The 13,540-nt window shown below is 37.5% G+C and overlaps 2 protein-coding genes across 2 annotated transcripts in view; one reads left to right on the top strand and one right to left on the bottom strand.

Moving 5' to 3' along the window:
• Window positions 1–1,324: 1,324 nt before the first annotated feature.
• LOC100181195 (epithelial splicing regulatory protein 1) lies at window positions 1,325–11,910 on the top strand. The gene is made up of 18 exons (XM_026839180.1): window positions 1,325–1,462; window positions 2,420–2,545; window positions 3,404–3,549; window positions 4,071–4,177; window positions 4,683–4,778; window positions 5,092–5,146; window positions 5,527–5,637; window positions 6,209–6,341; window positions 6,968–7,010; window positions 7,706–7,800; window positions 7,901–8,017; window positions 8,265–8,354; window positions 9,148–9,308; window positions 9,405–9,513; window positions 9,810–10,017; window positions 10,135–10,358; window positions 10,766–10,957; window positions 11,279–11,910. The coding sequence occupies exons 2-18, from the start codon at window positions 2,462–2,464 to the stop codon at window positions 11,435–11,437; spliced, it is 2,130 nt and encodes a 709-aa protein (XP_026694981.1). The 5' UTR covers window positions 1,325–1,462; window positions 2,420–2,461; the 3' UTR covers window positions 11,438–11,910.
• The window catches only part of LOC778651 (insulin receptor), a 22,280-nt gene continuing 20,626 nt past the window's right edge, over window positions 11,887–13,540 (bottom strand). Inside the window, exon 28 of the mRNA XM_002125714.5 lies at window positions 11,887–12,745. Coding sequence (XP_002125750.3) covers window positions 12,499–12,745 — 247 coding nt within the window. The 3' untranslated portion in view covers window positions 11,887–12,498. The remainder of the gene's footprint in view (window positions 12,746–13,540) is intronic.

Genomic DNA, 13,540 nt, shown 5'->3' on the forward strand with positions numbered 1-13,540 from the left:
GACGGTGCATTTCATCTTTCCTTTGCCGTTATTGGTGGTGAAATAGCATATATAAATATAAAAGAGACCATATAGTGTCCTATTTAAAAACGTTGCCGAAATAAACAGCAAGCCTCCGTGGCGTATCTACTTTGTACATAATACATAAGTCAAACATGTCTGAACAAACAATATACTTACCAGAATAACTAACTGTCTGTGTTTCGTGTAATAGTTCACACGCCAGAAATTCGTCCACGTTACTCACAAAGCGTTTAAATGTCTTGATTGAACCCAGGTGCGTATTTTCCAAAATTGCATGAAAGCAGACATATTACATGCATTCCTATACAAGGCCTTTTTGCAGGTAGCACCTCCAACCCAGTGGTCACTAATGTGTTGTCCAAATTATCAGCGATATTTAAAAAAATAAAATAAAAAAGTAATCACTTACAAAGTAACATATATCGTAACTCGCAAGCTGGCACAAGGTGTATTAACACCCGTGTTATAACGACTGTCGTTTTCCGGCCACGCGGTTTAAGTAAGTTACATTCATTCACTTTGTAAGATGAATACGTCAGCACAAGAACTTGATAATCATCCAAACGTAACGGTGTGTATTTCAACAGCTTTTAAAGAAGAAATTCCTAAATATATACTTTATCTTATAATGTTCATATGTTCGCTTTATAATAATAAAAAACAAACCAAAGTGTTGTTTTAATTGTTTGGCGTGTTGGGTACACCTGGTGCATTGCGCGTGTGAAAACCCAGCTGTTGTTATTAATAGCATGTACTAACAATAACTGCTGTGCTACAATGACGCCACCAGTCCAGCTTGTGGTGGATTATTACTACGATTACTGCAATGCATTCAGAAGTCACGGTCAACTAAACTGGCAGGGCTTGATTATTCCGGCGGGAGGCGAAAAGTGTGAAGTCGCCTGATTACAAGCGCTAGGCAAAACGCGAAATTTACTTGGTTCGAAGCATTGTGCGTTGATTGCTTTACATTAGTAAGTATTGCTACCAGTATGTATATGCTGAATATAGTGGACGCTGGAGTGGCTATGAGTGCTGTGAAGAGGAGTCGGTATAACGCAGATCGTCATGAACAACCGGTTGTGTAAACGGCAGACTTCGCAAATGAAACAATTGCCGTTACACGTATAGTTTGTATAAGTTGTTATTACATAAAAGAACCAGTATGTACAGGCAGCCCGTGTGGCTCACGCCAGTTCGCGACGTGGAGAGTCTAACTTTGTAATACCTTATAGGATATTATACAGTTGTCAAAATTAGACATAGATAATATAAAATGATTACAAGAAGTGCCGACCAAACTGGCGGTCATTACTGTGATTTTTTGGTCTTGTTCTATTGCGGAACGAACGGTGATAATTCTCCGGAACTTCTCGGAAGCGACGAAAGTGATTTAATTGTTATAGCATGGCAACTCCTGGATCTGCAACAAAACCAAGTAAGTAACGTGATAGTTTTGTATAAACAGAATATTCAACACGATTTAAATAAATGAGAATTGTTTGAGTTTAATTGGGTTTACTAATTATGTATACGCGTGTCATATCTATTTACCTTCGCAAAGCGGGACAGTTTATAACACGGGTGTGTTTTAACGCGCCGCTACGTAGGGAGTTTCAAACACCTGACACCCATGCTTGCGAAATAATTTACAAGTGTAATAATAAATTAGGTATATATTTCGTTTAAACATGTGATTTCTAATTTGAGTAATCTATAATAAAAATATTTTTCTATTTGTCTCTTGACCATGGTTACACACGTCGACCGCTGCGAAAGCAGCAGCGGCGAGCTTCGAATCTTTGTTTGTCTTTCGACTACCACGCGTGGCTTTTAGTTTTTGTGGTTGCCTGTACCAGAACCGCTCATAACTTGACACGTTTTCTATAATTTTGATAAAAGTCAAAAGCAATATTAAATTTATATTTTTTAATGGTCGAAACTTTTTTCATTTGACGGAAATTAAAAAAAAGTTAATACACCGCGTTTTTAAACAGCATCATAATATGTGAAAGCGCAAAAGATAAAGGACATTTCTGTTTAAAGATATAGTAGAGTGGGAGAAGATGGGACACCTTTAGCACATAATATATAAATATCCTGATCGATTTTCAACAATTAACAACGGTCTATATCATCGTCTTCCTGAGAATACGGTTTTATAATTCATTGAATTTTCTTTGTTTCCTACCGAATGGAATGAGAAAATAGAAAAAAAGGTGTCCCATCTTTCTCCCCCCTACTATATAATTGTGGCCCCACGCAACTCTAGATAAACTTTCCTATAACCGTTCATATCACGACCAGGAAATATGAGATTTAGTTGATAACGTATCTTTTCCTTTTCCGCCCAACTTTATACCATAATAAAAACCTTTTTATTTGTTTTAATTAGACGGGCGACATTCATTACATTTGCGTCAAAAGCGAAGAAGAAATGAAAAATAAATGGAAAGAAGTTGCTGGAATAGACGAAGAAGTTATTGCTAAGGCTCCGATGTTTGAAGATGCCATACAACAGGTGTTTTATTTGTCTGATACCTTATAAATATTCGGGTGGTGGAAGATAGGACAGGACACCTTTTTATTCTATTTTTTTCGTCCTAATAACTAAAAGTGGCAATAACCAAAAAACATTCAAAAAATTATTAAAAAATATCCTTAAGACTCCTATAGACCATTATTAATTGTTTAAAACACTATCAGAATATTTTGTTATTATGTGCTAAAGGTGTCCCATCTCCCCCCAGGCTACTATATTAGTGGGGTCAGATAGGATACCACTAACACCTAAATCACATATTTCTTGATCGTGTTTTGAACAATTATAACAACGCTCTTTTAAAGTCACGGAGCTACGGTTATAAAATTTCGTAAATATTCTTTGTTTACTAAACTAAACGGAACAAAAAAACAACAAAAACATATGTACCATCTTATCCCAATTAAAGTATATATAAGTGCGTTTCGTTTGTAACTGTATCAATTTACAATTACTATTGGTTCAATATTGGGGCTTGGTGGTCAGCAGGCGCTAGTTTTGGTGTATACCCGATTTGGTACTCGGATGCTGCAGCCAGTTTTGGCCTAATGGTCATTGCTTCAACCCAGTGGTCATAATGGGTTGTCTAAATCATTAGCCATACATAGAAACCTTAAATATAACATTCACGTACAAAGTCGCTACACAGTATCTCGTAAGTGGGTACGAGGTGTATAGAATGAGGCACCTGTGTTATAACGACTATTGTTGAACAACTACGCGGAAATAAATAAACGTTTTTCATTTAATTGTTGTCAAGTGTCTATTAAAAGTTTACTTTATGTCTTTTAAACCACATTAATTAATTATACCTTTAATGTATGAATGTTTTTTTAGTTCGAACACGCCGTACGGAACGAACTAAACGAGAAAGGCCGAACATGCAGCTTTACTCTTTGCACTGATGGTCAAGCACATATCAGACAAGTCCTGATGCCAGGATCAATACGCAACAATACTCAACTACCGGATTTCTGCTATAGGTAAAATCAAGTAGCTCTTATCTCAGTGCTTAACCCCTGCTGTCTCGCGACCATTTGAAAAAGTTATCCCAGTAAAAAGAAATAGACGCGTTTTTGTTAAAGCAATCGGGAAACCGAACTGGCGCCATGGCACAGTAGTGGTTGGCCACCTGCCAATAGCCCAGAGCATATAGGTTCGAGGCTCGTCACTGTTACTATTATAGGCATGTGTTTTTCGGCAAGACAATTTAATTGTCGTACTTTAAAAATGAAAAAAATCGCTGATAAATATATGGTAATTCGTAAGCAGCAACGGGATGTATAAAACAGAGCACTTGGATATAACAACTGTTGTTTCTCCGCCGCGCGAGGGCAAATAAGTTACATTCATTCATTCAATAGCTTAGGAATTTACTCTTCATTTACCTTTGATCCCTGTCGAACATTTTTCAAATATTCTGTATCTTTGTTTTAGAAAATGCACATCCAATGATTCTATAGGTTTGTATATTGCGTTAAATTAATTCAGTATTTTTAAACAGCTTCTTTGATCTGAAAAAGGAATTTAGTCGAAATCGTTCCAACTTCAATCCGCATGCTATGGACTGTGGTGTGGAACCTTATACCTCTGTTGAAGATATGTTAAAATGTATCCTTTATAATTTAAGTGCATTGAGACCTATCGGTGGAGGGTGGTAGTAAACAAAGAACATTCACAGAATTATAATACCGTATCCTCACAACTCCCATAGTCCGTTGTTAACTGTTTAAAACTCGATCAGAATATTTGGATGTTATGTGCTAAAGGTGTCCCATCTTACCCCACAGTGCTATACAATTTGTTTGGGTATACAGTCGCATAAAAGCGATTTTTTCAGTTACTTTAGATACTAAATATTTCTAAAATTTTACACGAACAGCAGGGTAAGGAAAGACAGGTCAGCTTTAGCACTTAATATCCAAATTTCCTGATCGTATTTTAAACAATTAAAAATGGTCAATGGGAGTCGTTAGGATACGGTTTTATAATCCCTTAACGGGTATTAGTTTACTACCAAATTTAACGAAAAATTAGAATGAAAAAATGCCCTATTTTCTCCCACCCCACCATGCTTTATATACAAAGTCTATTTTTCTCAACCCCAACACAACAGACTTACAGGTTAATGTAAAGGAGCATGATACGTTTGGTGTTGACCATGTTCGTCGTATGAGTTCTGTAGTTCAGTTGCTGATATCACCTAGATATGGCAAGTTTAGCTATAGGATATATAGCCTACAATACCTAAAATGCAAAAAATTCGGCTTTGTAGAATATGCACGTCGTTTTCCTAAAAAAAATAGACAAAAAACGAAAAACTCAGCCTATTTTGATCGAAACATGGGACAGCTTTTAAATTGATTCTGTATGTGTGAGGTCCCACGGCGAAACGCGTCAAGCGACCCGGGATATATAAAGCTAAATTTGTCGTAACTCTTATTGCCTAGATGGGACTATGTCTTTTTAACTTATCAAATTCTTCGTTTCTCCCCATAATAACATAACATGCATATTTCACACAGGCCACACATTCGCTGAACCAGAAAGAGTAACAGATCGACTTGAGACTGGCCCGTGGTAAGAATATAACCTTATTCTATAGTATGGTGGGGGAAGATGGAACACCCTTTCATTCTTTTACTTGTCCCGCTAGTAAACTAAAAATATTCAGAGAATTATAAAACCGTATCTTTACGACTTCCATAGACCGTTGATAAATGTTTAAAACACGATCATGATATTTGAATTTGATATGTACTAAGATGTCCCGTCTTCCCCCATCCTACTATATAGGTTTAAATTGGTCGAATGACACTGAAAAACACCATTAAATGAATTTTAGTAATATTTCCAAACTTGACTGATTTTAGAAATATAAATTATATTAGTTTATGTCTTCAATGTTACTACATCAGAAATAGCTGGTAAACTGATTTTAAGCATGTGTCTTATTATAGCATGACATCTGAGCTTATTAATGATAACACGGTTGTTCGTGCACGAGGATTGCCATGGCAGGCTTCAGATCATGACGTCGCAAGGTTTTTCAAAGGTCTTAACATTCCAAGGTATTGTCCTATCATTCTGCATTGGTGAATATAACATATTTAGTTTTCTACTGTCATTACTTTATTTAACTGGGTAAATTGGTGAAATTTATATACTAGGATGGGGGAAGATGGGACGTCGTTTTATTCTATTTTCTCGTCCCATTTGGTAGGAAACAAAAAACATTTAAAGAATTATAAAACCGTATCCTCACGACTTCAATAGACCATTGTTAATTGTTTAAAACCCGATCAGGATATTTGGACATTATTTGCTAAAGGTGTCCCATCTCCCCCCCCCACACCTTACTAATATCGTATTGTGTATTTTAGCTCGTTTCAGACGCTAAAAAACTAAATTGTTACTATTTTTCTCACGATTGCACTATATATTACTACAACGCTGTTTTTGGGGTGCTAATTGTTTGTTTTTCACAATCACTATTGTTTGGTTTTTTTTTGTTGGTGCTTCACTGTTGGTGTTGGTGGTCTCTTGACACGTCAATCCACTGTACTGGTTTTGGTTCGGTGACGTCATTGGTGTTTGGAAATGGTCTTTTTGTGGATTCGGCTCTTGGTGGTTGGTTAACAGAGGTGGGGCAGCTTTAGTGTTGAACCCTCAGGGACGCCGAAACGGAGAAGCGCTGGTTCGATTCGAGAATGAACAGCAAAGAGATCTTGCATTGTTGCGTCACAAGCACCATATGGCCAGCAGATACATTGAGGTGAAATATGAATATAGGCATATAGGTCCAACAGTAAAAGGACTTCGAAAGATATAAATTTAAAAGTCATATGAAAACACAATCTACCGATTTTATATTGTATTTCCAAGATAGTCCAGAAAGACTATAGAATTTAAAAGGTTGTTATTATTTCGAACCCGTTACGCATCCACGCTAACGAGTGCATCACGCGCAACGTGCACATTTCTAATCAGCATATTAAACGTTGCATGTCACACACCGTCGCTTTATGCAAAAGACACGAAAGAACTTTAACGGCGCTCTTCCACGGCGCGAAAAAGATTATGTATGGTAATGTGTGATATAGTGCTTAAATCAGGGCCCGATGATAGCTGTCGAGCGATGCCGATCAAGGAAACGTGATTCATTGTTCGTTTCCGAAACACAGATAGAAACGCATTGATGCAACATCTCCCCACCACGTCACACGCACTGTATGGGCTTTAGTTCTAGGAACTATTGTCGATATTCACATTACAGTGTGCACTAAGAGTTCCATTGTAGCCACGTATGTGGCGTAGTAGGCAAAACTAGCTGTTTAGGTAGGACGCATTGCGCTTTTTTGGCCTGAATTACATTGTGTGTAACAAGAGTTGTGTTTTTAGGTGTACAGAGCTTCTGGAGATGAATTTCTTAAAGTGGCTGCAGGTTTGTTTATTAAACTGTCTCCACTAAACGTATGAGAAGTCATTATAACGACTCTTTATGGATGTTTGCATTTTAATAACAGTCATGTCTGCGAACTCATCATCAAATTTCATGCGAGTTCGGGTTCGAATCTCAGTTACAGAATAAATACAGAATCGCTCGCTTTAGCTTTGTAAAAGCAGTATTTATACCGAGGAAATCCTAAATAATATCTCTAACTAAATGAATAATAAAATACGCCTCACCTTTTGGCACATAAAATTCAAATATCTTTATCGTGTTTTAAAAAATTAAAACGGTCTGTGGGAGTCGTGAGGATACGGTTTTACAATTCGTTAAATATTCTTTGTTTACTACCGAATGTGACGAGAAAATAGAACAAAAAGGTGTTCTTTCTTCCCCCACCCTACTATAAACTTAATTATAAAAAGATTTTTTGAAAAAATGTTTATCTAGAATAAACTTAATTTTGAGTTCACCGAAACAAAGGAATTCCCCACACGAGTTAGAAGGTCAATGTCAAGACCACAGCTTATCTGATCGTCATCGTTTTCGATTTTGTTTTTTTCGCCGACTATAACCGAAGGCAGTTTCATTGTTTACTAAATCAGTAATAAATTTATAGATCTAATTATACTACCATGTTATGTTACTCACGGACATCCAACGCAAAAGATTAAACAAAAGTTTCGTAGGTTCTTCATGTGAAGCAATCCACTTTCTCTCCAAAGAGGGCGAGGCAATAGTGCGCATGCGCGGACTCCCGTTCACTGCTGGACCACGTGATATTGTGAGTTCAATATAAAAAAAATAAATATGGATTTGGAAAAAAAGCGAAAAGTACAGTGTATTAATGCAAGCATTTTTTATATAAAAAATATATTTTTAAGGTCGAGTTTTTCGGAGACGAAATTCCAGTTGCTCACGGCGAGGAAGGTGTCTTATTGGTTAAATTTGCTGACGGCCGCCCAACTGGTGACGCGTTTGTTTTGTTTACCAGCGAAAAGGTAAAGTAGCCTCACCGTTTCTAATTAAGAAGCACGTATGAAAGTCGTGTCAATTATATGTCTTTTGTTTATTCAAAGTACATTTGCAGCGTGAGCTGTATACTGGCTGATTGTATGATTGTGTATTAATTAAATGATTGAAGTTTAAGAATTCAGATCGCGATTACAAAGCATTGTCAGCCCTCTATGTATGATATTGGTTGTAATGAATTGAAGTATAAACGAGAATTTATTTTTGTATATATAGTTTGCGGTTGCTGCCTTGAACAAGCATAAACTAACGCTAGGCAAGCGATACGTGGAAATATTCAAAAGCACTGCAGCTGAAGTTCAGCAGGTAGGTGGCAACTTATTTAGCTGTAACTTAAATTGACAGTAATCTGTGTGACTATGACGTGTAATTGGCCGATGTCATTAAAACAGTTAAAGGGACTTTGTTCGTCCAGATTTGCTTGGACACTAAGAATAATACGTGATTGTTCAACGCTTGTTAGACCGTAAAACTTTTACGCCCGGGGGCGAGTTTTATCAGCGCTGCGCAACTTTCTTGATTACTACATTTCGTAACTGCGTTCCGTACATTTAGGTAACGGCCATCTAGTCTAGAGGTAAAGGATTTTGTTTTCGCAAAACATGTTAAAAGTGAAAAAGGCCGAGAGAAAATATAAGGGCAAGTGAATTAAAACGGGTTGTACCAGATTAATACGGTGTATATATGCTTTAGAGGTGTATAATCTTAAGGTGTTTTGGTGTTTTATGCTAGTGTTGGTGTTTAATTAACATAAAACAAAAACAAAGCTTAGTTAACAATAACAAGGTTTTGTTTCAAGTTAATGCAGCTTTGGTGATCTAATAATTGAAAGTAAGTTAACGCGAGTTTTCAATTTGGACATTTATTTAATCCCCACAACCTAACCTATAAACTCTGTAAAAAATATGGTTTAACTCGGTGCATGTCCTTTACCTATATTACCAATATACTTATATATAGGTATAAGTATATTTCTTGGTGATGTAAAATTTGTAGCTTATATTTAAATGCTTATTTAAAAGTTCTTTTTTAAACTTATCCCTTTCGAGTGAAAACTACTTCAGTTTTTCGCGTTTGACCAAAAATGTAACGTCCACAGGTTTTAAGCCGCCACATGACGAGCCCAATCATACCCACTATGCCATCAGCAATGCCATTTTCATTTGTAGCAGGAGGACCACATATGTTGGGTCATCAGCCTCATATTTTACCCCCACCGCAACAACCAGTACCCGCTGGGGCCATCCGGAACTGCATAAGGTATAATGCCCTAACTAGCTGTTCGAATATCGGTTTCTAACTGTTAGAATATTGGTTAATATTTGGGCTTAATTATAAAGCGTGTACTTTGCTTAGACTGCGAGGAATGCCATACTCTGCTACAGTTGAAGACATCACATCATTTCTTGGGGAATTGGCAAACTCAATACTACCACATGGAATTCATATGGTACTAAATCAACAGGTCAGTTTTAAACAGATTATTTAAATATTTGAAGTTTTACCAGAAGAGATTTGGTATGATATAGTAGGCTAGGGTAGGATGGAACGAGTTTTTATTCTTTTTTCCCGTTTCATATAACTATATAACCGTAAGTCTACAACCCTAAAAGAGCCTCCGTAATTATTGAACATAAGGAAACATGGGTTTTAGGTGCTAACAATATCCCATTTTACCCCAAAGTACTACCTACCCACAGTATATTTAAATAATCTCCAAACACCGTGAACAATAATGGATCTTACCTTATGTAATAATAGGGTCGTCCATCCGGTGACGCGTTCATACAACTGTCGTCTGTCGAAAAATGCAGCCAAGCTGCCCTGGACGTTAGTAAAGGAGGTTGCCACAAAAGGCACATGGGTGAAAGGTACGTTGAGGTGTTTCAATGTTCCGGTGATGAAATGAACATGGTGCTTATGGGTGGAACGCTCAACCGTAATGGCATGCTACCCCCGCCTGGAATGGGTGAGTTAAGAGACAGACAAATTAAAAACTAAACAACTTATTCTATAATTCCAATTCTGTTTTTGTTATGTTATGTGCTATTTTAATTCATAAAACAACCGATTTTTATTTCCGCAGCAATATTATCTCAAGAACCGGTTCCAGCGCCGCCTGTCTCTTTGCCTGCTACTAACTTTCCAGCCCACCCTCCAGTTTCTGCTCCATTCATTTTACAAACTCCACATGGCACGTTACTGATGCAGACGCCACTGCCACAGACATCTGGCATCCAACCAGCTCACCCTATCGAAATAATTCACCCCCACACTTTATTCACTGCCCCACGAACTATATATCAGCAAGTAAGCTAAATAAGAAGTTACCAGTCCAGTTTAAAGGTGTAAAACCGTAAAGTTTTGTTTTTGTCACCCATAGACATATATTTCCGTTTAGAGATGCTAATTACGGACGTATATACAGCCAGTATTATATAGTACTGCGGGGTAGATAGGACACCTTAAGCTTATAATATCCAAACATCCTGATCTTGTTTTAAACAATAATCAACGGTCTACGGGAGTCGTCAGGATACGGTTTTATAATTGTTGCATGTTCTTTGTTTACTATACCAAATGGCACGAGAACACAGATTGAAAAGGTGTCCCATCTTACCCATCCTACTATATAGTAATGTATCTTATGTAAAAACTTTTAAATGTGCCTTTAAAGTCACAAAGGTAAAGTATACTAAAATCTTTGTCATTTTCAGCCAGCGTATTTGCCGTACACCCCATATCTCCCCACACCACCAGTCTCACCGACAACCCCAACACCATCTCTTCCAATACCTGCAAACCACCCAATAACAGGTGTACCAGGCAACGGGGTACAAGTTCGTATGCAGGGCATGCCTTACAACGCAGGAGTTGCCGATATAATGGCGTTTTTCAAAGGATACAACGTAAGCCTAGTCGTTAAGTATGGTTTTAACGAGTAGCGTAATTGCGCTGACAGGGCAGTCGTTTCCTCACGAATCAACACGATTATGACGTAAAAGTCGATTCGTACAGTTTATACAAGTGCTGGTGCGGATAGATTTAAAACGCTCCAGGCGCAACCAAAACAGTAATAGTGGCCTGTAAGTGCTGAGGTGTACCAGCTAAACAACTAGTTTTATAAAAACAAACTCTCCTCGGCTAAGCCGGCAGCGTTGGGTATTACAGAACTTCTAACAGTAGTGTTCTAAATAACTGCATTGAATTGACGCATTTTTTTACCGCAGCTGAATTCTGAATCAATAAAACTGATTTACAATGACAAGTTGCGACCAACTGGAGAAGCTCTGGTAACATTTCCAAGCCTAGAGGAAAGTCATAGAGCTGTTGTAGAAAATAACCGAAAACTTATGGGAAATCGGTACATCGAACTGCTGCTTATTTAACAAAAAAGCTGTGCAAGTGAAACCAATGTTAAAAGTAGACGATGTATCACTAGCTATGTTATGCTGCTGAATTGCGTTGTTGCCTTTGTTGCTGTGTAGTTTTGAAAATCAATTGCTTCGTTTTCGTTAGTCCTAATTATTGCACCAGCTGCAAGACATAACTCAACGGTGCGTCAGTTTATTTATTTTTTTGTGTGTGGTAATTCATTACAAAGTGCAAGTGAGTTCGTTGCTTCGCTGAGACGAGCTTGTGCGTGCCATTATTGTGCTTTATGTACATACGAATATGTCCTACTATATGCAATCACATTGCTTATACCGCCTGAAGTGTCTTACGTTTCCAAATCCTTCTCATTCTACGTACATTGTTCTGTATTGCCGCCATGTTCGCGTACTTGACTAAGTTATTCTATTTTACGTTTCTCCGACAGTAGAGAATACAAATAATGGACATTAAAATCGATTTTTATTTATTTACAACTTCATAGAAAAGACACGATCCTTCAGAATATGTACAACGTGACCGTGCAGCTCCCGGCGTTCGAGACAGTTTGCTTGGGGTAAAATAAGATTTATATATAATATGTATATACGTTGTTTGGCGGGTGGAGGTAAAACTACAATGAGGCATTAGCATTGGTAGGACCAACTGTAAGTTGAGGAAAAGCATGGCACGCTAGATAACGAAACCACCCAAGTTCAGCACGAGTTATATAGATCACTTAGTTTAAAAACGCACCATTGGAACTCATTAGCAAAAAAACAGAACCACGTCATACTAAAACATAGAAAATAAAAGGAAAACGTAAGAAACCGTAGTGTTGACGGGGAGGCAGCCAACCTGATACGCCGAGCACGATGCGAGCTGAATTCACTTGATTCAAGTTTGGAGCGGAAAAGAAAAAACATCAACGGCACCGCACGTCGCATGACAGTGTTGGGCGTTGACAAGCACGGGCGAAATGCACAGAAGAAAAATAGAATGAAACTTGCAGGGACCCGCAGCCCCTTCGTACACGAAAAGAATAATTATAAACAACAACAAGAAAATATCGCGAGCATCAGCAGATTGTTGAATTGTTCCGCGAATAAAGCGTTAAATGGATCGAACCGTCCTTATCGTCGTAATCGGCTGAAGGGTCGTTTTGATGGAGACCATTAAGCCTACAGTAAGCCGAACTTTCGTCGTCGCTCTGCTTACTCTCGTCTTCATGGACATCAGCTGCAACTTGCTTCGGTAGAAACCGAACCCTCTCACTCGAACCCGAGGCCACGAAGCCGTCTCCGTCGTTGGAAATTTCTTCCGCTCTGTAGAAAAAAAACAAGTTTAGTTACGTGGACGTAACTAATATATATATATATTTCATAGAAATGGAGTATAGTAGTGACTGACTAAAAATAGCTGGCAACATTAAGAATTATTAAACCGTATATATACGGCTTAATATATATAGTAGGATGGGGGAAGACGGAACACTTTTAGCACATAACATTTAAATATCCTGATCGTGTTTAACAATTAACGGCGGTCTAGGGAGTCTTGAGGATACGGTTTAATAATTCTTTGAATGTTCATTGTTTTCTACCAAATGGTAACAAAAGTATAGAATGAAAAGATGCCCTATCTTTCCCCACTCTACTATACTTATTAACTATAGCTTGCGCGGTTAGAATACGAACTAGGACAAATCGTCATTACGCAGAGTTAAGATAATAAAAATGTGAATGACTAATCTATGATGGTAATTTATTCATAACAAAATCTTACTTACTTTTTCATGGATGAAAATTGCTTTTAATTAAATTAAAAGTATTAAATCAACATAAAACATAAATAGACTTTAATACTCTATGCTCAAACTTAATATTTTACGCTAAAGATTATTTTACCATTATGGGTGATAGCAGGGGACAAAATATATGAATGTAATGTATGAATGAATGAACGTAACTTGCTTTATCCTCGCATGGCCCGAAAACGACAGTCGTTATCACACGGGTTTAACACTTTGTGCCAGCTTACGAGTTACCAAGTATGTTACTTTGTGGGTGATTATTTTTTTGGGATTTTTTATTTTTTTTTATGTATGACACATGGACAAC

Source organism: Ciona intestinalis, unplaced genomic scaffold (genome assembly GCF_000224145.3).
Source record: "Ciona intestinalis unplaced genomic scaffold, KH HT000166.1, whole genome shotgun sequence".
NCBI classification, from domain to species: Eukaryota; Metazoa; Chordata; class Ascidiacea; order Phlebobranchia; family Cionidae; genus Ciona; species Ciona intestinalis.